The sequence below is a fragment of the Eleutherodactylus coqui genome, chromosome 12, assembly GCF_035609145.1.
Source record: "Eleutherodactylus coqui strain aEleCoq1 chromosome 12, aEleCoq1.hap1, whole genome shotgun sequence".
Classification (NCBI taxonomy): domain Eukaryota; kingdom Metazoa; phylum Chordata; class Amphibia; order Anura; family Eleutherodactylidae; genus Eleutherodactylus; species Eleutherodactylus coqui.
Genome location: NC_089848.1, coordinates 45,754,969 through 45,780,807, shown reverse-complemented (window position 1 = coordinate 45,780,807; position 25,839 = coordinate 45,754,969). Strand labels below are relative to the sequence as shown.

The 25,839-nt window shown below is 42.5% G+C and overlaps 1 protein-coding gene across 1 annotated transcript in view; it reads right to left on the bottom strand.

The window, feature by feature from the left end:
• Window positions 1-25,839, bottom strand: part of OSBPL10 (oxysterol binding protein like 10) — a 361,435-nt gene that overhangs the window by 19,398 nt on the left and 316,198 nt on the right. The window contains exons 8-10 of the mRNA XM_066584791.1: window positions 20,168-20,648; window positions 3,646-3,832; window positions 1,224-1,406 (exon numbers count right to left, since the gene is read on the bottom strand). Coding sequence (XP_066440888.1) covers window positions 1,224-1,406; window positions 3,646-3,832; window positions 20,168-20,648 — 851 coding nt within the window. The remainder of the gene's footprint in view (window positions 1-1,223; window positions 1,407-3,645; window positions 3,833-20,167; window positions 20,649-25,839) is intronic.

The following is a 25,839-nucleotide window of genomic DNA, read 5'->3' as shown; positions in this document are numbered from 1 at the left end:
GGATGTAGTTTTTATACTCAGCCGCTGCCTGGTTCCCGCAGGTTGAAAAGAGTTAGATTTTCAGACCGTGCATTATCTTTAAAGGAAACAACGCGGGAACTGGGGAGTGACTGAGTATAAGGTCTCTCTAACACGGGCGACAGCGCAATCGCCACGAGAAAATCGCAGCGATATCGCATCTGTGTTCTTTGCAATATTGCTAAGCTTTCTGGTGATGATAATGTGATTTTGTGTCGCTACAAAGTTGCACAACTTTGTAGTGCTCTTTTGCCGGAATTTTCTTGGGGCTTGAAGTATAAGCCCTGCCCCAAAAATAAGCCCTGGCTGCTGTAAAAAAAAAAAAAAACTAAACAAAAACACAATACATCACCTAAGAGGCACTGTCTGGCTCCGCCGCACGACTCCTCTGCTGCTCCGGCATACTCGCTTGTGGCTTCCAACTAGAACTTCCTGGTCAGGGGTTCCAAATCCCAGTTTCCAGGAAGAGCTGGCTCTGATTGGTTGTCGAGCGTTGTGGCTCAGTCAATCAGAAACAGCGCTCGAGAACCAATCACAGCAATCACACTAAAGGTGAAGATCAAGTGAAGTGTGAACCCAGCCCTAATGTTAAAGCGGATATCTAACTGAAAACTATTGATGGCCCATCCTCCGTGGTAGATCGGCAGAGATCTGTCACCCAGGATCCCTGTAAATCAGCTGTTCGCTGGGCTTATATGCTCATGCAGTCAGTCGTTTTTTGCAGGAAGCAGACAGCTCCGTTCTCACTGTAGTAGCCAGGTTTGCTATTACAAAGTTCTAATTCACTTCAGCGGGAACTTTGCCTGTAATACCAAGCCTGGCCACTGCAGTGAATACGGAGCGGTCAGCTTCCTGCAGAAACCAGCTGAGTTTGCAAGCACACTAGCCCAGCACACAGCTAATCAGTGGGATTCCCAGGCGGCAGACACCTGCTGATCTACTACTGATGACCTATCCTATTGATAGTTTACAACTGGACAACCCCTTAAATGAAATTTACATAGTGTACAGTTTTGCGATACAAAGTCACATGTATATGTTTAAATTTAATGAGAGGTTATATTGCTTTCAAATTGAGACTAGTGGAAGATTACTGTGGTTATTATCTTCCTAAATATTCCAGATCAGCAGAAAAAAACAACAACTTATTTTTATTAGACTTACCCTACAGATCACATACTGTATGATATGGTAAATGTACCTACCTTGATTCAGTAGGTCCTTGTTTCTTCAAGGGTCGAATCTTTTTCCTAATAACTGAAAGCTTAGTAGTATCGATGACTTTGGTCTCTCCACTGTTGTATGTGAACTCCAGAGTCCCATTCCACTCTCCTTGCGCCTTGCAAACTATTACATTGGTGGGATTGTGCTTCACCTCAGCTGTGACTCTAGATACAAACAAGTAACATAGTAAATGGGAAAACGGTTTTTCAGTAAATCATAGCAATATAGTTCGGAAAGTTGAAAAAGAAGACTAAAAGACATAAGAACATCTAGTCCAACCTAGTATTATGCAGTGCTGTTCCAGAAGACAAGAAAACAACCAATATGAGGCAAAAACCAATAATATTCCTAGTCTAGGAGGAAAATGAACTCCCAGGATGAATCCAAAAATGTACTGAGACATTTGTTCTTAAATTTCTGCCCTTAACCTTTTCCTATCCATTAACATTTTTAGAACTGCCCATTCAAATCCTAATATTTTTGCAAAAAAGGCTAAAAACGCATGTTTGTTCTCAATATAAAGAAAAAATTAGGGAAGAAACGGATTGAAATTCAATTTTTAAAATGGCAAGTACTAGGAAATATATGATTGTTAAAAGTTTAAAGAGCTGAAAGCATCATTACTGGAAGCTTAAGATATGTGGAAGAAAGATCAGGAGGTTACATGATGAGACTTTGGACCAAAGCGTAGAACATCTGCTCCTGGTCGCAACACTCTTTATCCTAAATTCCTCTAAAACCAAGATCGGCTCACTAACGGTTTGTCAGGGACTTCATGGATTAGGGTTGCACAATGATCTGCCCACTGTCCTGAGATTACCAGGTACAATGCCAAGTATCAGCAAAAGTGGTATTAACCCTTTCCAATCCACTGTCTGACGTCTTCAGACATTCTGATTGATGGCTGTACAGCTCCGATGCCGGAAGACGTCCGGCAGGGTATTCTTACTGTATATTACTGGCCGCTCTGTTGTTGGGGACCTCTTTAGCATGTCCCGAAACCACAGGACTGGCTCTAGCCAGCAGATGGCGCCATTGTATAATGGCAGAAAGCGAAAGCCCCCTAGGAAACCCTGAGACCAGAATTGGATTGCAAAGGGTTAAACATAAAAGCAAAGTGGAAACGCTCTCTTGAGTGTTGGGTCCCATAATCTGAAGGATGAATCTGAGTTTGACAAGATATCAGAAATACACTACCTGCCTGTACATTACTGACTATAACGTTTGGTGAAGGAAGAAGAATACTATGGGAAAGTTTTCATTGTTTTAGCACTGTAAAAAAACTCTTAAGGGGGTTTGTCCACCGAACAAATTTCAATAAGTGCTTGATCAGGGAGGCTTGGACTACCGGGTCCCACACGAATACTGAAAAAGGTAGAGGAGATGTGATGGTACATTCATGAACACTCTCCATAATACTCTATGAGAGATATAGAAACATTGTGATTAGAGATGAGCGAGCATATTCGTTAAGGCAAAATACTGGAACGAGTATTGCCATTTACAAGTACATGCCCGCTCGTGCCAAAAGATTCGGGGGGGCGGCGAGGGAGAGTGGGGAGGAATGGGGGAAGATCTCTCTCTCGCCCTCTCTCCCCTGCTCCCCCATGCTCACTCCCACAACTCACTGCTCACCCCCGCCTGCTCCCGAATCTTTTCTCACGAGCGAGCATGTACTCGAAAATGGCAATACTCGTTCGAGTATTTTGCCTTAACGAGTACGCTCGCTCATCTCTAATTGTGATCATTTCAGTCACTCCCAAAAGGTGAGTAAAACCCCTTTTATACTTCTGAATCCAATAACATTTTAGAGAATACTGGGCTTCCGGTTTTGTGGAACTTGTTTGAAGAAGTCCTTTCCTGTCCCTGTGAGAGAATTTAAGAGTCCAAAACACAAAGCTCAGTAGACCGTCTTGCCCAACGAGTGGAGATTTTCATGGCATATTTCCTAACTACGTGGACTTTAGTCTAGGCTCTTGGATTATTCCATATAGGAATCCCTATTGAGTAGCTCCCATGACATAGTGCTATCCAAATGACTTAGTCCCCAGTCTCATAGACATCTGTACAACACCCCATTCTCTTCTTCGCTCTCCTACCTCACTGTCTCACTGATTAAACATATAACATAGTAATCAAAACATTTCCTGTCACTGAGATTTGCCACATATGCATTAAAAATGCTGTCAAACTGTTTTAGCAACTGACTACAAACTCTTATTTCTAACTGTACATGCTGATAAAGTGACAGTTTGCGGCCGGCTCCTCACTCTTATGCTTTGAAATGTCATTTGAGCGACTCCTGAAAGGTGAAGCTCCCCTTCAAATCTACGATTTCTAGTAAGAATCTTCAATGTGAGAAAAAAGCAAAGATCATGAGCATCTTAAAGTTCCTTCTCGCACCTGTGCACTTTTCCTCCATAGAAAGGCTTGGTGTGGAATGTAACCGTGGCGGTATATCCTGTCTTGGCACAGGCAATATTGACTTTACCTCCCAGTTCCACCCAGGGAACAGTGAGTATAGAGCGAGCATAGGCACTGGGAAGAGTGAATACATATTCTTCTCCATACTCCATCAGCTTGAGTATCCCTGAGTGATTAGAAATGCACACAAAGGAACACAAAGTTAGATGTACAATATACTTAGAAAAATGTATTGCTGCTGTAATGGAATGAAATAAATCAATTACACTGTGTACTACGTAGCGTTAAATAGAGTCTTTCTAGTACAAGCGTTGTACTGTTTTCTCAAAGGATGTGCCACTGGCAATATTGTCAGATTACAACAGACTCTACCAGATGTTTTTCCTAATCAAGTAAAATGACTAAAGAGTAGAACATTTTAATATCCAGTTATACTACTACTATATAGGCAGGACACATTTCTTAACCCCTTAGTGGCCCAGGCTGTTTGCCCCTTAGTGACAGAGCCAAATTTTGGAAATCTGACATGTGTCACTTTAACATAGAATAACTCCGTAAAGGTTTTGCATATCCCAGTGATTCTGACATTGTCTTTTCGCCAAAATTGGGAAAAATCATCATTTTTTCACATTTTCAACTGCAATATAACTGCAATATCTCAATTATGTGCAAACATAAAATAGACATTTTTGATAAGATAGGCCTCCTGCACACGGGGCGGAAATTCCACGGCGGGATTTCCCACAGAATTTCCGCCCGTGCTCGCCTGCATAGGATTGCATTACAAAACGCAATCCTGTGCAGACAGCCGCGATTTGTCCACGTTAAAACATGCACGGAAAACAAATTGCGGCATGTTCTATGCGGCCCGGGTTGACAGCTCTAGTAACCGGTAACCGACAGCATGGAGCTGTTACATCCAGAGCCAGCAGGGTTTTAATCCCCAGAGGATATTTTTACTCAGGGGATTAACCCTTTCCAATCCACTGTCTGACCTCTGAAGACATTATGATTTAAGGCTGTACAGCTCCGATGTTGGAAGACGTCCGTCAGGATTCTCTTACTGTATATTGCCAGCCTCTCTGCTGTTGGAGCCTATCCAACGTGTCACCTCATGCAGTACTGGCTTTACACAGCCTATAGAGCCGTTGTATAACAGCTGAAAAAGAGTAAGCCCCCTAGGAAAATCAAGATACAAATTGGATTGGAAAGGGTTAAAGCCCAGCACGCCAAGACGTAAAAACACTATGGGCTGGTCACTAATCAGTTAAAGGGGTATTTTCAAAATTCTTCTTCTTCGTTTCCACTTATTGCCATTATTCCAACTGTCCATCCAAATTGTCAAACTGAACCCCGGCAACCTGTTTTTGCCAATCTGCACCACCGCTGCCTTCCAGACAGGTTCAGGTTTTGACATTGTTATTTAAAATGGCCACCAAAGTGTACTTTATTTTTGCGTCGATATAGTTGTGTGAGGGCTTGTTTTTGCCAGACATGCTGTCGTTTCTATTGGTAGCATTTTGTAGCTCAAGTGACTTTTTGATCACTTTTTATTAAATATTTTCTTGGAGACAGAGTTACCTAAAAAAGCGCAATTCTCGTATTTTGTATTTTTTTCTGACGACCTTCACTATGTGGGATGAATAGTTTGTTACTTCGATAGATTGGACTTTTATTGACGCAGCGATACCACATATGCTTTTGTTTGTTTATTTAGTTTTTTTAAAATTAAAAATATGTAAACTTTTAATATCTTTATTTTTTCTAATAATTAATAAAACAGGTTTTTTTTGCCCTCCACGGGGGATTTGAACTCGCGATCGCTCACACATGGCATTTTGATAAAAAAGTCTATCAAGTTGTGCCTTGATAGGCAATCATTCATGGAAGCAGGCCCCTGGCTGCCATGGAAACTGAAAGGCACCCCACAATTTCATTGAGGGGGTTGGGGGGGGGGGGCATAATCGGGCCATTTAAATGCAGCTGTCAAAATTGACAGTGGCATTTAAAGGGTTAACAGCCACAAGCAGTGTGAGCACTGATTAGAACTGCAAAACCCACTCTATACAGACCCCACATGCCCAGGATGTAAATATATGCCCTGGGGCATTAAGAGGTTAACCTGTAATTAAATTACCCCTTTAATATCTAGACACACTATAGGGCAGATTTACTATTGCAAATCTGACAGTTTTCTGACACATATTGCGCCGAAAACCATCCTACATGGCTTGTGCTACCATTGTCATGGGGTTTTAGACACTGCAAGTCACTTGTTACAACTCATGCAACAAAGGGGCATGGCTTTATGAAAGGGGCATGACCTAAAAGTGACACACTGCACCAAAAATTATGACAGATTTTGGGCAATTTTTGGCCAAGACTAAGCCAACTAATAGGTGGTATAAATACATGCTGCATTTATCATTCACCAGTCTAAAGATATGCTGAATTTATCATTTTGCAGAGGCAATATGATAAATATGACACCTTAATATCTAGTCTAAGTCTACACTAATAGACAGTAATAGACTAATTAGTAAACCTGCCCCTATGTTGCCATTGATTTTAATGAGATCTGTGTAATGCATCAATTCTCCTGTGGGAGTGCTGTAGGGTATTTGAACACTTGTAACAAAGCTTTCCCATAGGCTACAGCAAGTATTAGAGCTCCCTTCTAACAAAAAGGGATTACCCAAAGCAGGCAAACTTTAAGTGCGCGTTTCCATGTGTTGTAAACGCTACGTTTTTTAAGCAGTTGAAACGCTGCAGATTCTCTACTGTCACTGTACTGTTTTGTTGCGGAATTTTCACAGCAAATCTATAGTTTTGACATTGCAGTACAGTAACAGTAGAAAATCCACCATGTTTCCGCAAGCTTTGAACGCACCCGTATAGTTCCTTTGTATTTCAGAAAAAGCCTCCTTCTTCAAGACTGACGTGCGTCATTCACAGAGGTCTGATGCTGAATATATGTACACATAGAAGAAGGCCTACAAATCCTTTAAAGTCAAGCTTCTAATAAATGTGACATTAGGACACGCTGCTTGCACATTCCTCTATGCTGCGAAGTCATTTTTATACTGTTTGGAAAGTGATCAGTAACGATTAGACTAATGGAGTTCATCTCGTCTCTGCAAAGTTTTCACAGCACAGTGAACAAGGTTTTCGGCTGTGACAGGAAATGTATTATTTTTCTGACGGGACGCGCATAATAGTCAAATCCCGAAGGAACAAATGCATTTGACACTTTGTGCTTTAAATAAACGTGACATTAAATACAAATTGTTTTCCATCTACGGTTCAGCGTTTTAATACGTTTTAGAAGCCAAACAAGTTTTCACTCAAGCAACTCAAGTTGGTAATTTAAAGTCCAAAGGCAAAAAGAGTCCGTGCTTCTTCCCCAAGGTTGTGGACGGCTTCTAAGGCATTACACGTACGGGCTTCAAGGCTCCGTTCACATTAGCATTATTTGCTTGCAGTCAGCGGCTAAAGAGTTTTTGACAGAAAGTATAGCGTGGTCCGCAACACTGTTCTTAGAGTCAAAAACATACTGTACACAGGACAGACCCTTCTATAAGCTGATGCGATCCGGCAGGATTTGTTGCCATGAGTTTGAAAACCGATCCATCAGGGCCCCATCATGCTTGTAAAAGGCAACTGTATGTATATACACACACACTATAATATATATATATTTATTACACACACACATTATTATAAATATATATATATCACACATATATATATATATATATATATATACACACACATACACATTATTTTATATATTACACACACACACACACATATATATATATATACATATATACACACACACACACAAAACTGGAATAAAGTATAAAACTGTGCAAAACTTAATAGCCTGTTTACCCAGAAAATAAGGCAGGGTCTTATTAATTTTTGCTCCAAACGATTTTCCTCTTCTTTAATTGCATAGCTAACTTGACCAGTATTTAAATTTACTTTATTTTTTTTATTGTAACTAGAGCTTAATTTTGGAGTAGGATTTTTATTTCAGGCATCCCCGGAAATCCTGAAAAATCATGCCAGGGCTTATTTTCGGGGTACGTCTTCTCTTCAGGGAAACAGGGTAACTAGAACCTGCTACAGTCTAGCTAAATATACCCCAGCATGCCTTAAAAAGAGAACGTGCTGGGGACCTATGCCTCATGGGTAAGAACTATATTGAATCACAGAATGGCGTAAATGTCTCCAACCCCGGCAGTTGTGGTAATAATGTGGCTGCCCATTATACAAAGTGTCAGTGCCCACACGATCGCCTTGACACCCTAGTGATGGAGCTTTCATTAGCCAAGGCTCTTGACGTACTATTATGCCGGAAGGTGCTAGAAGAATCTTTACTACATATACACCTCCAGAACGTCCGTAATGCATCCGGCTCACCGTGAACTTTGGAAGGAGTGAAGTTATATCTCCAGATCCTTAGTCATTTAACTGTAGGGTGTTCTAAGATACAGTAGAAGGTTATCTGCTGGTCAGCCAGGACCTCAGGCCTACACGTTGAGTAAAAAAAGTTGAGAGTGGTGCTGACAACTTCATTTTTTAGGCTTTTCCCAGTAAAAACAGCTGTTTGCCGGGGAGTGCCGGGAACCGTATTGTGTCTCGCCGGTAATAATTCTCTTACTAATAAGATAAAGATAAATGACAGATAAAAGTAATTTCCAACTAGTCAGATAAAGGCTAAAATATGAATTTCCTGTCCAAAAAGGTAATTTTCTGTAAAGACAAAATCCCATCTCTTTATCAGAGGTTAGTGGAGAGGAAACACTGCAGCGGGAGATAATGGAATGGGAGAATTCTGTAGCCAAGTGACATTACACGGTTTGGGAGTCTTAGAACATTACTCAGTTTTCCTTAGACGCCGCCGTATAGTTTTTCTTTCCGAGCTTCACTTAGTGATTTAACAATTCATGACATAGCTGAAGTGACCTGAATTGGTCAGGACTAGAAAAAAATATGACTTCCTTAATACTTTGAAAGTGCCCTCTTGTGCGCTTACTCGTGAAATCCAATAAGCACTCCGAGAACGGCCACTTGTAAGACGCCCAAACATTTAGGTTCAGATGGAGAATGTAAGCTTGTTGAATAAACTGTGATCCAGATACTTGGCTTTATGCGCAGTCAGTTCCATTGTAAGCATGAAATAAACATTATTCTAAAGGTCGGAGCAAAACGGTTAGACTGCAGGGAGAAAATGTGGGCTTCTTAAGATAACCTGCCAGCACCAGAATGATCGGAGCGTGTTTATGCTCTTAATGGGCTTTACTATATGCACTCTTTGTCAAATAAAATCAAGCACCATAGAAACAATTGTCGTTTTGCCGAAGAACTTGGCATGCAGTTACATCTCAGGCAGATATACAAAAGGGCCACCTGAGGCCCTTAAAGTATTGCCATCCTTGGCCTGAAAAAAGGGCTCTCAAAGACTACGTGTGTGTAATGGACCTGTTTTCCCACTTGTTGACCACTATCCACTGCACATTATTGGAATATGAGAAGCTAGATGAACGTATCGATGAATCATCTGTTACCTGGGCCGGTGTGACTAGACTGTTAGGAGGTGTTGGGACCAAAGGATGCATGAGGGAATGTACACAAGGTGACCAGGCTCAGAATGCCCTCGACAGACCACCAGTAGAGAGGATCATCTGATCGTCCAACAAGCACAAGCAGTTCCACTTATTTCGTTGTCCACCATCCAGAGACAGGTGGCACTATCATTACACCCCTGTGTCTGCCTGAACCATTTCCAGGTGCTTGGTTGAAGGACATTTGGTCTTACGGTGCCCAATTACATGTACTGTCTATGACACTCAGCTCCGTTTGTAGTGGTGTCGTGAATGACAATACTGGACTGCTACACAGTGGAACTGGGTTGTCTTTAGCAACAAACCCAAGTTTAGTTTTGGCATGGAAAACGGCTGTGTTTGTGTCTGGAGACCTAGCAGTGAGCCCCTCAATCCTGCCTTTGCTGTGGAGCAGCAAACTTTCCCCTGCTAGTGTGATGGTCAAGGGGGGCCATCGCATATGACAGTCACCCCTACCAGTGGTATGAGGAAAAATAACAGTTCAGTAATATGTTCAGGACATCCTGCAGCCACATGTGTTCCTCTCAGGGTGTCTTCCAAGAGGCATTTTGCACCGCATGCACAAAGGGTCACAGGAATGCCTCCACAACATAGGAACAATTCTGTAGCTGCCCGGTCGCTAGATTTCTCACCAATAGAATATGCGTGGGACCATCTGGGATACAAACTTCAACAGCCTATGAGTTTGCATAATCTAGAGGCTCAGTTACAGCAAACGTGGAGCGATGTGCCGCAGGATACCATACGGAACCTGCATACCTGCATGCCTCCATGCCCAACCGTATGACATCTTGTATCCAAGCTAGAGGCAGCCCAACAGGGTACTAGGACCTCCATGCCCACCAGTATCACATCTTGTATCCAATACAGAGGCAGTACAACAGGGTACTAGAGCCTCCATGCCCAACCGTATGACATCTTGTATCCAAGCTAGAGGCAGCCCAACAGGGTACTAGGACCTCCATGCCCACCAGTATCACATCTTGTATCCAATATAGAGGCAGTACAAGAGGGTACTAGAGCCTCCATGCCCTCCCGTATCACATCTTGTATCCAAGCCAGAGGCAGCCCAACAGGGTACTAGAGCCTCCATGCCCACCCGTATCACATCTTGTATCCAATATAGAGGCAGTACAACAGGGTACTAGAGCCTCCATGCCCACCCGTATCACATCTTGTATCCAATATAGAGGCAGTACAACAGAGTACTAGAGCCTCCATGCCCACCCATATCACATCTTGTATCCAAGCTAGAGGCGGTACAACAGGGTACTAGAGCCTCCATGCCCGCCTGTATCACATCTTGTATCCAAGCTAGAGGCAGTACAACAGGGTACTAGAGCCTCCATGCCCACCCATATCACATCTTGTATCCAAGCTAGAGGCAACCCAACAGGGTACTAAAGCTTCCATGCCTGCGTGTATCACATCTTGTATCCAAGCTAGGTGCGGTACAACAGGGTACTAGGGCCTCCATGCCCACCCGTATCACATCTTGTATCCAAGCTAGAGGCAGTACAACAGAGTACTAGGGCCTCCATGCCGCCCATTTCACATCTTGTATCCAAGCTAGAGGCAGTACAACAGGGTTCTAGAGCCTCCATGCCCGCCCGTGCCACATCCTGTAACCAGGCTAGATGTAGTACAACAGCGTACTAGAGCCTCCATGCTCACCTGTATCACATCTTGTATCCAAGCTATAGGCGGTACAACAGCTAGAGCCTCCATGCCCACCCATATACTAGGGGCGGCATAACAGGGTACTAGAGCTGTGCTTCAAATGGGCAGTTTTCTGCATTTAATGATGCTTTTGCTATGATATCACACATATAAAGTCTCATTTGACTCAGACAACTTTTTCTAGAGGAGAGATTTTTTTTATAATGAGTGTATAAAATAAACACAATATCCCTACAGAGCTCTGTTTTCCTAGGGAACTGCAGCTCCATTGCTGATATTGTTTGTTGGCCAAGAAGCGGCTGCTGCAGAGAACAGCCCACGTTACATGATCAAAGTAGATTGTGACGTTACACTGAAGACAATGATGTTAGGGGTTCATTCACACAGGCCTGTGTCACGTGTGTAACATATGGTGCTAAAAGCCCATTGATTTCCATTGGGCCATTAATACTGGTGTTTTTTCACAAGCGTATTATGCGCGTGATAAAACCGCAGTGTGTCCGATTTTGGTGCATAATATATACCAATACAGGTTATGGCGATTTAACATATGCAGCAAATACGCATACACATGTTCAGAGGCATAGCTAAACGCTCGTGGGCCCGAATGAAAAAGTTCAGGATCTTTGAGAATGCAGCATGATTTTTCAGGATTTCTGAGGATGCTTGAAATATATACCCTACTTCAAAAATACACAAAGTTACTGGTAATAAAAAAAAGTCAATCTAAATAGTGTCCGGGCAGCTATACATGTAAAAAAGTTCACGCTTTTGAAGGAAAAATTAATATAAGACACTGTCTTATTTTCAGGGAAACATGTTATTTCCCTACATTCATCCTGCAAACATCTGGCGAGTTCTCTCAAAGAGGATGGTCATATTTCCTGAGCCAATATTAGAGTTTGTTCAAAAGGTGTTCAGTAGGACTCAGGCTGGGACTCTGTATAGCCAGTACAATCGTGGAACATCCATATCCCCAGACTAATGTTAAACAGCATTAGATTTGTGACAAAGTGCGCTGTCTTGTTGGAAGTATGGCCGACCATTTCCAGTGTTGTCACATTTTCAGTAGCACATTATTTTCTAGAATGTCAAGGTACACCCGAGTCCATTGTCGTTGCCATTACAATCTACGGATCACGTAAAACATCCCAAGACCATAGTGGAACCTCCGCCGTACTTAACTGTTTGCACAACACATTCAGGGCGAAAGGTGTTCTCCAGGCTCCTCCACACCCGGGTACGTCCATTTGATTTGAAGATGGACTAGTGTGATTCTTCACTCCATAGAAGGTTCTTCCAATGCTCAACTATCCAATGACGATTCTCCCTTGTAGATGGGCTGATGCATAACACCTCGCGATGGACGGCTTGTGTGTAGCGGCATAACCCATATATCCAATGGCTTGCAGTTCCCGTCACAAACTATGGCTGACACCTCCAGAGGTCTGCGTCTTATGTAGCATGGTTTAATACACATGACATGCTAATAAGACACAATCCATTCTTCTGGTAGGACAGTGTATGCTAGTTCTGTCCTATAGGCATTACTTAAAGCAACTTTTTTCTAAGTCAAGGAACAGAAGCCTACGAATCCAGTTCTTCGTTCTATCAGCTTACTGCTTTTAGAATTGAAAGATCCATCGCTTGTTATGTAAATTAGCAGCTAACGCAACGGATAGAAGTCCCGCCGCCCAATTACTAATGTCTAAAATGGAAGTTTCTTATTTTCGACAGTATAAAAAGGGAAAGATTTTTACATCCACCCACATGGAACAAAGCCGGCGTATTACTACAAATACCTAAACTACAGTTTATGCATTTCCTGTGATAAGAACAGCAGAATCCAGCGACGGCGTCCGCGGCTCCGACGGCTTTTATTTCTACAGATAAACACGCCGGCGATGAACAAAGAGGTAAAGCGATTGTGATTGTTCAGAAGGCACATCCAATTTATCATTATGAGGACTGACAGGACTGTATGTTGTAAGGGATGAGGATAAAACCCTGTTCTACAGCAAGCGCAATGGGAGACGGCAGCTTCTTGGAGTTAAGGGAAAAAAAAAAACCTCATCAACCAGCGTTGGGCAGCGGGATGACAGCATTGTAAGTGCTTCGAGACGCCTACGGGCAAGACGCTCAGCAGCCGCAGCGTGGCAAGCAATGCGAAGAGCAGCGAGATGGGGAGTCACAGGGAGAGGCAAAGTGATCATAAAACAAACTCATTTCCTCATTTGAGCGTGGCGGCTTTCCTACACCCCCGTGTATAGTTTCACAGCAGCTGCTTAAAGATTATGTTCTGTATAAATTATTTAGCAAACAACAGAGGTTGGGGACCCTTCAGACTCCGATTACGTAGATGTCAGCCATCGCAGAAAATGTATGCATTCAGGTGCAAGGGATTACAATCAATAATTAAACCACTTAGTACTACTGCTCGGGTCCCAGCGCCAAAATGACATGCGCCCTTGAAAACGCAAAAGTGCAAACAAACTTCAAGAGACGGCTCTGATGCAAGCAGATGGACCTAATGAAGAGATCGCAGCAGTCTGCTGTCTAAATGTACACCGAGGGATTTTACTATGATGTAACGTAGAAGAACGAGGGGCTACCTGTGGCTGTCGGAGGACTAACCCCCCCCCCCCCCCATCTCTATATGTGGGCCTATAACAGATGTAGCATTAAGGCACCTCAGCGTACTGCAGAATTAACTGCATTCGCTTATTACGGCGGCAGCGGCGGTTTATGGGCGCCTGGTGTGCCTTGGATTGCTGCTCTAAGCACGGAGTTTAATCTGAGAAGAGAGACAGAAGGAAGTTTATAGGCAGCTGTGGCTGACGTATCTCTATAGATGGGAGGCGGAATATAGAGGATTTACTACAATAGGCACTTTTCGGGTAAAAATGACATTGGGCAATCTTTAGTTCAGTGGTTCCCAATCTTCAGTCCTCATGAGCGCCCAAAGGGTCTGACAAGAATTATATCACTTGTGCAATACTAGGAGGATCTTAAAAAACATGACTTATCCTGGGGCCATAAGGGCTGAAGTTTGGGAAACACTGCTTAACTATAAGGCCGGTTTTGAATTGCGGATTCCGCAAACGCCTTTCGCACGTATACTATGCTGTGTATTAAATGCACTGACTTTCGCCATTTTGCTCACATTTGCGGGCAGGAATGGCGGATTCCATGAGTGGAAGAAAAATCGCAGCATGCTCTATTTTACTACAGATTCCACACATATGGGCCCCATTGATATCTATGGATGCGTTCAATCTGCAGTGCATACACACAACTACATTGTGTTGGATGCAGATTCGTACGCACGTTGCTAGGAGACCAGATACAAATGGCATAAAGAAAGGAATTTGTGGGCAGACAACGCAGGACAGAGTCTGGGGAGCAACACTCCATCCAGACTGCTGTCTGCAACCTCCGCTTGTTCTTTTGGGCTCTTCCTCCACAAGAATAAGTGTTTTTGTTTTTAAAGTGGTTTATACTACTTCCAAAAAAAGTAGTATAAAACCAGCCAAGCCAAAAGAGCAGTGTCCTGCTCTAAAGGCTCTCAATGCAGCTCTCACCACAAATGCCACCTGAGCAATCAAAGGATGTTTCCAGGTTGTTGAGCTTATTTCTCTACTGTCTCGTCTTTCTGTGTCACGTCAGTGAGAATGTGTGCAGGACATATACACTGATAAGGAGGTTGAACAGTCCATAAATGATGCTTGCATGTCAAATATGGCGCATTGCTAACAGGTACTGTCAGCATGTAGTCGGGATTCTCTCTGTTACAGTTGTCATTAAAACCACATCTTGTCACCTCCTCTGCCACATTTTCCCCCTCTCTCTCCCACACAATCTGCTCTGCGGTCTTTCGGACAGCACCATTACTTAGCACGTTCCCCATAATTTCCTGTTACCTGTTGTATTTCACCTGAATACCAAGAACAAGGATTTGCTGGCCAGCCTGACTACTCTAACCCGGGTAGCCTAGGACGGTGATACTACTCTATACTGGTACTACACCTGTCCGCATGGTTGATACGCTGCACATCCATGCAAAAAAACTAACACATACACGACCGTACGCAATTTGCTTCCACGGTTATACACAGGTAAATACACTCGGAGAATCTGACCCATTTGTGTGAGCCCGGCCTAAAAAAGTGCTATAGCATCACCTGTGGCTGGAGAATAAGTAAGAAAAAGCGCGCAAAAAAAAAGAGTAATTGGTTGTCGAAAATTTACAGTCTTTTAAATTTTTTAGGAGGACCTTGGTAGTCTGAATAAAGAATAGCCGTGGCTGAATGGAGTCCTACAAATGCAGATCACAAACAGATGGACACTGGAAAAAGATCGCCGCCTTTACTTTTTATTTTTGCAACAAAAGTTTAGTGTCTAAATAACGAAGTATATAAAGCAGAATGATGTATATGGAACCATAAAAGGCGCTAATTTACCAAAAGGTAGATAATCTTCCCAATGTCTCATTCCAGAAGCCGTTCGCCCTGAATGTTGTGTTTAGCCACTTACAAATTGCTTTTTGTGCAGTTTCAGAAAAGTAATTTTTTACAAGGACCAAAGAGTCAATAAGTCTAAATTAGAACAACACAGAGAAGGCTGTTTAATGATAAAACACAAACCCGGAATGGAATTTAATGTAACGGTCTACATGGCGCTATTCAATTATTCTAAAAGAGCTCTACATCAGGGCTTTTTTTTTTTTTTAACTATGCACTGTTAAAATACAGAACACCCAGTGAGGTAAAGCTGCTTTTATAGGGAACGATCATCATTCAGATTCCCGTGATCCATCGAGAATCTAAAGGCCCATTTAGACACAACGATTATCACTCAAAATTCGTTCCAAAGCCGTCTTTTGGGCGATAATCTCTGTGTGTAGCTGCACGGACATTGTGCAGTTTTCGTTATGCTGTCGCTCATCATTGTCTTTCAGCGTGCTGAAAGACAGCAATGAGCCTTATCAGGGATTCACAGCGGGATACAGCTGATACTATTGTTTCAGCTGTATCCCGCTGGCTGATCACAGGCGGGGTATGAAGAACAGAGCAGTCCAGCTCTGTTCTCCATACCCGGCACGGAGCGCTCGGCTGTATAACAGCCGGGCGCTCCGAGCAGAGAACAGCTGGATGCAGAAGACAAGCAGGAACACCCCGCCTGTCTTCAGCATCCCCCACTCCGAGCGCTCAGCTGTATAACAGCCAGGCGCTCGGAGCGGGGAACAGCTGGTCTTCCGCATTCTCCGCTGGCAGCGCCAGGTGATCGCTCATCTTGAGCGATCATCTTGGACTGCAAATGACAACAATTATCGCTCAAAAGTCGCTTGAGCGACAATCATTGTGTCTAAATGGGCCTTAAAGAATCATTCAGTGTAAGTGCATGCCGCAACTGAAGGGCGAAGAAGAAGTCTTTCACTTCTCGTTCGTCTTTCAGTTTTCTGCACGCAGAAAGTTAACACCATATCATTCCATGTAAACAGGCAGTCGGTCACTTATGAACGGCTCCCTGCTTGTGAATGGAGGAAGGCGGCTGGAATTTAGTCCCGTGTAAAAGGGCCCTAACAAATCCTATTTAATAAATTGGACTTCTCCACTTTGGTAACTTTAGATAGATGATTGAATGTTGATCGCAGTCCCGATCCGTGGCAATATAACAGTATGTCTATAATCAGTGATTTGCAAGAGAAGGTTTAGGTGTAAAATTGTGCAGCGAGCAATCAGCGATCGATAAATGGTTAGATTATCGCTGATTGGATCTAAAATTAATAATTCGTCTGCGACGAATCCTTTCATGTCAACAGGAGTCGTAATGATTTGCTGGATACAAAGCAGCGGCAGGAGGGTTGACTAGAATGCGGTTATGTTCCAACGAACGACGAAACTATCCAATTATTGTTCAGTGTAAATGCATGCCAAGCGGACGATACATGATCGCTACATCACCGCTCATTCCAATTTATCTCGCTGTTTAAAAGGACCCTAATTTGTGAAGGGTAACACCACTATCATCAAGTTGGTGGCAGATAAGAAGGATCCCAACATTAATAGGGGATGGGGACAGCATCTCTTCTATGTATACTCATCTCTCCCAGCTCCCCACATCTCAAGCAACGCAGCTCTGACCTCAACGCCCAATCGGCATTTACAAGCTGCAGTCAGCTTGTGCATGGGACGTCAGAGGCTGCTGCAGCCAATCACAGACCTCAGCAGCTGCAGCAGCCTGTGACGTCCTACAGACAGGCTGCTCTATGGGAGTAAGCATGCACTGACTGAAGCGCCATAGATGGAGCGCCAACTTCCACTGGTGACAGCGAGGGACAGTGGAATTGGGTAAGTACCAAGCATTATAACTTAGTTTATAGCTTTTGGTGCTCATCAGATGTGATAGGTTCTCTTTAAAACAAACTGTACGGTGTGTCACATTAGATATGGTGACAAGGATGAATAGCTTTATTCTACCCTTTCGCACTAGGTAGTCTAAAACTGTGCTGACATTTGTAGCGACCATATGGTGAATGGAGCGGACGGGCACAGCTGGTGACTTATGTTAAGGTGCTTTTAGCTGGAACGATTATATCATTCAAAAAATCATTCAAACTAGCGAAAGTGAATGATAACAGGTAGTTCTAAAGACGAACCAATGAGGAAATGATGAATCGTTCACTTTTCGGACATCGTTCATTTTATGCAGGCATAAAAATCATCGTTGGCTCATTCGCTTATCGTTGGGTCTAAACAGCGTTTGTTCAGTCCCTGTCATTCACTTAGGGCTCATGCCAACGGTTGTGACGGGCTCCACAAGTGGAATACCGCAGCGGAGTCCGTCACGGCGCCACCCCCAAAGACCCCATACTCACCTCCTGGATCTGCTGTGCAGGTCCCGCATGACGTGTCAACAGTGTCATATGACGCGGCCGGCGGTGGGCGGGGAAGCGTATTCATGCTATACTTCCGCTGTGCTACAGCGGAAGTATAGCGTGACGGACGGCTTCCATTGACTACAATGGAAGCAGGCCGTGCGTATTCCCGCGGCAAATAGGACATGCCACAGGTTATTCCATACTGCGGAATTCCGTGATGGAATTACGCAGCGTAAACATTGAGCTATTAGGTTCAATAGAACCTAAGAGCTGCGGTGAAACGCGGCAGTAATCCGGTGGTGGGTATTAGCCCTTATACAGCGAAGACGAAAGACTGAACGATTCTCGTTTCAATAAACCAACGATGTATCTGTCCAAACAGGCTGCAAACGAGTTGGTGGTGATGTCACTCGCTCATTCAAAAGGAGAATCGGCTCGTCTATAAGGACCCTTACGCTATTATGATGTGGCGGACTGGAAGTAGAGCCCTGAAGGAATGGAGGCTACAGCAGGAAAATGCTTAGTATTTTATATTTTTATATAAATTTAACCCGTGAGGGTCCAGAATGACTGTAAAGACAAGGGACTAGCAGGTAATTTCAATTATTAAGGATTATTAAAGGGCAGTCCCAGCAGGCATCCGCTCTGCCTGTCCCACCCGCTGGGAGCAGCACACAACAGCATTGATCCTCGGGCCGTACCTCGGGATCTATAACTATCTTTTCTTTCGAAACACACTGCATTGATTTAGAGTTAAAAGTGAGATTTCAATAAAACATACCGAATTCAGAGAAATTAAATTTAATGACATCCAGAGTATAACGAGCTATGAATGCCTCAAGTAATATTAATGTGAGAGAATGAATTGTTTCAAAGCAGATTACAACAAAAACACGGCAGGACTACAGAAATAATGGCCGTGCTTTGTTTAAAGGAGAATGGTTTAATAATCAGCCGAGTAAAAAGGGTTCGTCATGGCAAAAGGTTAATTAGTATAAAAATAGTTCTTGCTCCTTCGGTTCATTTTCTGACATTCATGATAAAAAAATAAATAAATGGAAGTAAAGAATAAAATAAAGTGGCTGTGAAAATAACGTCCTCCCGTCACAACCTCTGACACCCTCCGGTAGGGATGGCACTCATACTTATGGACTCCTCTGAGATTCAAGCAATCGCTTAGAGTCAATGGCAGGTCCGGCACTACTCTCATAGGGATAGTGGACAGATATTTTTTTAACCCTGTAATGCTCCATAGCGTACAATCACGTCATAAGAGGGAAATTGGAGCTTATCTTGCTCCATACAATGCGGGTACCGGCTGTTTCTTACAGCTTACAGCCACGATCAGCACTAACACTGATCATGACTTAACTTTTTAAATGCCCCAATCATATTTCGGGAGTCCCAAACAGCTGCACGCAATGAGATTGCAGGCTGACGTTCAGTTGCCATGGCAGTCGGGGGGCCTTCTGAAAGCCCCCAGGGCAGCAATTGCAAATTGTCTATCAAGTCATGTCTGTGGCGTGACTTGATACATTTGCCTGTCATATCGCGGTATAATATAATACTATGGTATTCTATCATACTGCAGGAGCGATCAAACCGTAACAGGTTCATGGGAACTAAAAAAAATGTAAAAACAAAACTTTAAAAAGGGTTTATTAACCCCTAAACACTGTACAGTTACGTCCTGCAGTTTTGAGGTATGTATGGAGGGGGATCGCAGACGTCAAACACTACAAATATATACTATGTAAAATTCAAGAGTCCAAAAGAGGCACAGTGTCTTATTTTTGGGAGGAACTTATACTCACCTGGTCCGCGGCGTCCCGCTGCCTCACGCTGCTGGTCTGTGGTGGCAATGTGGAAGTCTGCAGTGTCCTCCCCGCTGAGATATCCTCTTCTTTCTGGCGACGGGGCTTTGAATAACCCGCCTCAAGCAAAGCGAGTGCTGTGATTGTATGGAACGCCAGCCAATCACAGCCGGTGCTCGATGAGCCAATCACAGCCATTCAGTGATGTGATTCACTGAATGGCTGTGAATGATCAAGTGCTGGAAACCATCGCAAGGGACTCAGATGCCACGGGCTAGGTAAGTATTGATGTTTTTTTTTTTCATGTACTTTAGCTAGGGCTTATTTTTTGGGGATGGCTTATATTTCGAACCTCCCCTGAAAACTGGAGTAGGGAATACTTTCGGGGAAAAACGGTAGTATTGTCTAGAAACAGTTAAGTAGGCTTATGTTTACTGCACCAAAACTACTCAAATACACTTGGAAGAGTAAAGTCTGCGCTAATGGCTACCTACCTTCTCCAACCATTGAAACACCAACAGACATTCCAAGAAATTTGCTTTTGGTCCATACATGAGTATTTACGCACACCATCTTCTCTTTGCATTCACAGTAAAAACATGATACAGGTGGGTGATGAGATACTTGTTCAGCTACAAAACGCACTTTGTAGGATTCATTCTCGGATCCCTGGGCTGTGTTCGTTTCTTTGGCTTGTACACTGGCACAGTGAGTTCTACAAGGTTTCACTTTATTCTTGGGAACATCCCAACTGCAGTGAAATGTTTCACCTATAATTGGGTTATAGGGTTTCTTGGCAACTGCTCCTTTACGACCTTCATGGAAGGCTGTCAAGTAATATTCCACAAAACTGATCATTCGTTCCTCGGGGGTTGTCCCAGCTGCAATGGACAGAAACAGATCTGGGTGTGCCATGAAGTTTGCATACATTTCCAGCAGGGATCTTTTCTCCAAAATAAAGGTTGGTAGTACTACCTGTTAAAGAAGCAAAGGAAATTAGGTGGTGTAAGAATGACACAAACATTATTATTGTGATGTAAGTTTACACTTTCACATCCAATTTTGGATTCAAAGTTTCCTAAAAGGCCTTCTCTTTTCACTGTTATACAACAGTGCCATCTGCTGGCTAAAGCCAGTGTGTGCACCAGAGAGGCTCAGACAGCAGAGTGGCTGGCAATAGATGGTAAGAATACACTGACGTCCTCTTCTGACATTGGAGCTGTACAAGCTTCAATCAGGATGTAGGAAGACGTCAGACAGTGGATTGGAAAGGGTTAAACATCTAAAATATCACATCTCAAATCTGGGAAAATTACCATATTTTTCTAATCATAAGACGCATGTTTTTTAAAGCAACATTAAATATTGTCAAAGTGTTCCTGAACCTTATAGTTCAAATGGTTGTCTACCCCCTTTCCTGTCTGTTCTGTGTCCAGCCAATCACAGAGCAGTGATAACACAGCTCCTCCCTACATAATAAATGTTAAAAAAAAAATCACCAGAGTGGCTCTTTAATTTGCAGCCAAAAAGGAAGGTCTCTGTGTTCACAGCGATTACGGGCACAAAGTTTATGGTACCTTTACCTGCTCATTTATAGAAGGAGATGGGCTGTTGTCACATTTGCTATAGTGATAGGTTTTTCCAATACATAATAGAACATCATGAACAAAACAAGCGGAGTACAGAGCAAACATAAAATGTTACTGCTAAAAAATAAAGGATAAAAAACGTAAAAACTGGAAGAGAAATCTTAACTACACCAACGCCAATTAACAGCCTAATAGAGATATAAATTAGTTTCACATCTTCAATTTAAAGTGGAGGCTGCAAGTAGCTGCATTTTATCATGTAAAATGATATAGCTACAAAAGGGAAGCGCGGTGTTAAAAAGAGCTCCAACCACTATAAAGATTGGATGAGAAATAGGAGAGAACGTCAGACATATTTTGCTTTAAAAAACTGCTAGACGAGTGGGCAATAATTTAGGAGATTTTTTTCAAAAAGAGGCAATATAAATGTTTGTGAATAATCTTCAAAGAGAGTCCTAATATGTTCTCCTATTAAGGTTTTACAGTTTTACATTTATTCAAAAATAGACAAAAATATATAAAAAACACATTTAATGATGCCTGGTGGTGTCTAAAGATGCACAATGGCTTAATATCTCTCAAAGATTCATATATCCATTTAGTATATCAAAGCTGGAAGTCTGCTAGGTAGTTAGAGTATACTAGTAGGATATTATCATGACTGCCAGGCACCATGTAAATAGTCTCCAGTCCTCCTACTCACAGCAGAAGAGAATAATGCTATTAGCAGTTTGTGGTCATTGAAATTCTATGTATGTGATCTACATATAACGCTGCAGAAACAATTGCAAAAGCAATTTATAATATATACTAGCAGTGGAGGATTAAGGAGACCAAAGGCTGTTTACACAACTTGGGACCCCCTATGTACACAGCACATCCACAGTATGTGTCAAAATACCCCAATATTTCCAATATGATTGTCCAATAGACCAATATTAACCTCTCCACTGTACGACGACTATATAGCAGTATATACTAGATCCACGGAAACACTTTACAAACTGTATACAAAGTTGTTTACGTTCCCTTTTTCTACATCCAGCCCAGATCGTCATGACGACTTCTCCTGGTCATACCTAGTCTCTGCAGAACTGGACACACACACACATCTTTAACTCCTCAATTTTCCATGGACCTAGCTTTGTTTTACAAACTTCCAAAAAATCTTCCCATCCATAGTGCCCCAAATAGGAGTAATGCCATCTGAGGGGACACACACAGTATTATTATTCCCTTTGTTGTGCTCCTCATAGGCCCCACATAGTAAGTGCCACTTTTCATGTTCCACACCCAGCACTCAATAATAATTCTCCCCTTATACCCTCGCTCTGTAATAAGACCCCAAATAGGTCCCCGCTCAGTAGTAATGCTCCACATAGGCTCTCACTCAGCAATAATGTTCCTCACAGGCTCCACTAAGTAATAATGCCCCATATAGGTCCTCACTCAGTAACAACTTATTTAGGCCCCCACTCAGTAATAATCCTCTCTCTAGTAGCAGTGCCCATTATAAGCCCCAGTCTACCCACTCAGTAGCAGTGCACCTCCACTTACTAGCAGGGTATAGTTAAAAAAAAAAAAAAAGGTTATACTCATCTATGCCTCTCCTGCCACTCTTGACTTCTCTGCAGTCCACACAGCTTGCCCGTTTACTTCCAAGTAGAGTGATCACGTGATCGGTGACCAGCGTGGATTGCAGATGCTATGAGCAGGAGTGGCGGCACAGGGGAGTATAACTTTTTTTTTCTTTTTTTACATTTCACTAATGGCGGATTATGAATAGGGGTAATTTTGGTGTCCGTGGACCGCCCCTGGAGCCTTGGGCGTCTGCCCCCATTATAATCTGCCATTGCATGTTATACAAATGCAAGCTGAAAGACTGTGCCATCCATAATGCAAGAAATACTCCAGGGGAAAACAGCCTCAGTCAATAAACTACAAAGACCAACAAAGCTGTAGTACACAGAAAAAAACTCAAATAATCTTGTTATGTTACATGAAAGAACATTATTCTGAAATTCTACTTGTAGTCAAACATATGCTTTTTGAGGCTGATTTAGCTGAAGGCATTCAAATATATACCAGAAATGATTATTTATTTCTCTATGGTTTTAACTGTTTCCTAAATATAATAGAGAAATATACATGTAAAAGTGCAACAAATCGTATTGCAATGTTTTGTTAATTTTGATGTAGGCAACAACTGTGATTTATGTTAATGTATGTAGGGCGAGAAACTCAGTGTAATCGGGAAGGTAAGGGTGTGAGAAGTAATCATAGAGGTAGTTATGGGACTGTATGATAGCAGTGAGGTATCTGGTTGGGGAAGAGCAAGGTCTGAATACAAGTAGTCGGGGGTTTCCTCATGACTCAATTGGGGGAAAGCCCTCGGGAAGCCCAGCTGCTGATGCGCCTCATGATGAAAGGAGAGGACTGCGCTGTATCAAAGCTCACATACTAGCAACATGGAATGTGTGTGGCATGAGTCTATGTGATTGGACATTGTGAAATGCGAAATGACAAGGCTTAACATTGATATTATTGAAATTAGCAAATTGCACTGGACAGGTAATGGATATTTTCAGTCCGATGACTTCCCATTGCACTATGCTGGACACGAAGATATCAAGGAATGGAGTCACCTTTATTACAAACAAGTAGACCTCAACAGCAGTAAAAAGTTTTAGAGCAATCAGTGACTGTATCATTGCTATCCGGGTACGTGGTAAACCAGTGAACATCTCAATCTTACAGATCTAACGACTAATGCTGATGAGGAAACCAATGAAGATTTTTATGCCGATGTCCAGAAAACTCTAAATGAAGTGCCAAAGGAGGACATCATTTACATTATGGGCGACTTCAATTCCAAAGTCGTCAGCCAGCCAAAAGCAATGATCACAGGAAGATTTGGGCTTGGTGAAAGAAATGAAACCGGTCATCACCTTGTAAAAGAAGATCGGTTCAGGATAACAAACTCATGGTTTATGCAACTCAAACACTGACTGTACACGTGGACATCTCCCAAATGCCGACTGTACACGTGGACATCCCCCAATGGCCTCCATCGACATCAGATGGATTACATTCTGTGTAATCATTGTTGGTGAAGTTCAGTCATTGAAATAATAACCACTCCTGGTGCCGACTGCAGCATTGATCATAAACTCCTCGCAGCTTAGATCAGGATCAAATTTCGTAGCATTAATAAAGGCGCTCCATTGAGTAAATTTGAGACATCTAAAATCCCCCAATCATACACTATTCTAGTAGCAAACAGATTCAAACTGCTTGACACATCAGAAAAGCATCCATTGGAACTATGGCACAATATACAGTCCACGGTTATGGAAACAGCCAGTAAGCATCTCACCTATAGGAAGCAGGAAAAACAATTATTGGTTGTCTGAGCAAACCCTAAGGAATAGCCGATGAAAGAAGTGCTTAATCAACTACATCAAGGCCTTTGACTGCATCGGCCATGACAAGTTAGGGCAGGCCCTACAAGAGCTGGGCGTATCAGCACATCTAGTCAAGCTGGTAAAATCACTTTATACCAATCAAAAAGCCACTGTGAGGACACAGTATCGGGACACAAATTAGTTTTGCGAAAAACTGACCTAGACTAATTGGCCACTGCAAAAAAATGGACAAATTCAAAACAAAATGGACAATGAGGCTATAGAATGCGTGCAAGACTTCATCTTCCTTGACTTCCTCCTCCAGACATACCGCTGATCCATAGACCCGAAAAGTTCCATTTTTGTTATATCACTGCACAGAACAAAATCCCCAAATTTCTGTGGTTTATTTATAAGGTTTTGAGCACATTGGAGCAGACATTTCTCGTGCTTTTGGGTGAGTAGAGGTGTACATGTTGGAATTTAAGCATAAAGACCTTCACCGTTTAGTATGCACCCTACTGCGTACATAGAAATTTCAGTGTCTGCTACCACCAAATCTTGCTGTAGGTCTTTTGCAGCCACTGGAGGGCTTTTAATCACCTGCCTACTCAGGAATCTGGTGATAGCCAGTGATAGCTTCATCTTTTTGCTTTGACCAAGTAGTGTTATTAGTGTTCCTTTAACTTTGAACATATGAACTATACTTCTAGATACTTTCAATGCCTTTGCTATCTTTTTTTTATCCTCTTCCTTGTTTGCACAAGGAAATGATCTCTTAATTTTTGGACCATTGTCTTGAATTGACCAAATTTCTAACATGCAATCAACCTTCACAGTCAACAAAGCTCTAGACCCTCCAGGTATTTGATGTGTTTTATTTCCAGCACACCTGATGTAACTAATGAAGCTACTAATTAGTTGCATCAGGTGTTCTTGAGACACCACCTATTTTGCAAATGTGAACTCTTGAGGGATTGTGTTCAGGACTGTAGTAGTCATTAAAATGGACATTTTTTCAATTTTGTGAAACCATTGGTGTTGAATTTGGTGAAACTAATATTAGCAGTGTTGAGTTATTTAAATTGTTCTTGTTTGACTGTCTTTCGCAAACAGCTGAACATTTGTAAATTTTGCAAATAACCCTAATTTGCAACGATAGTTGAATGATTT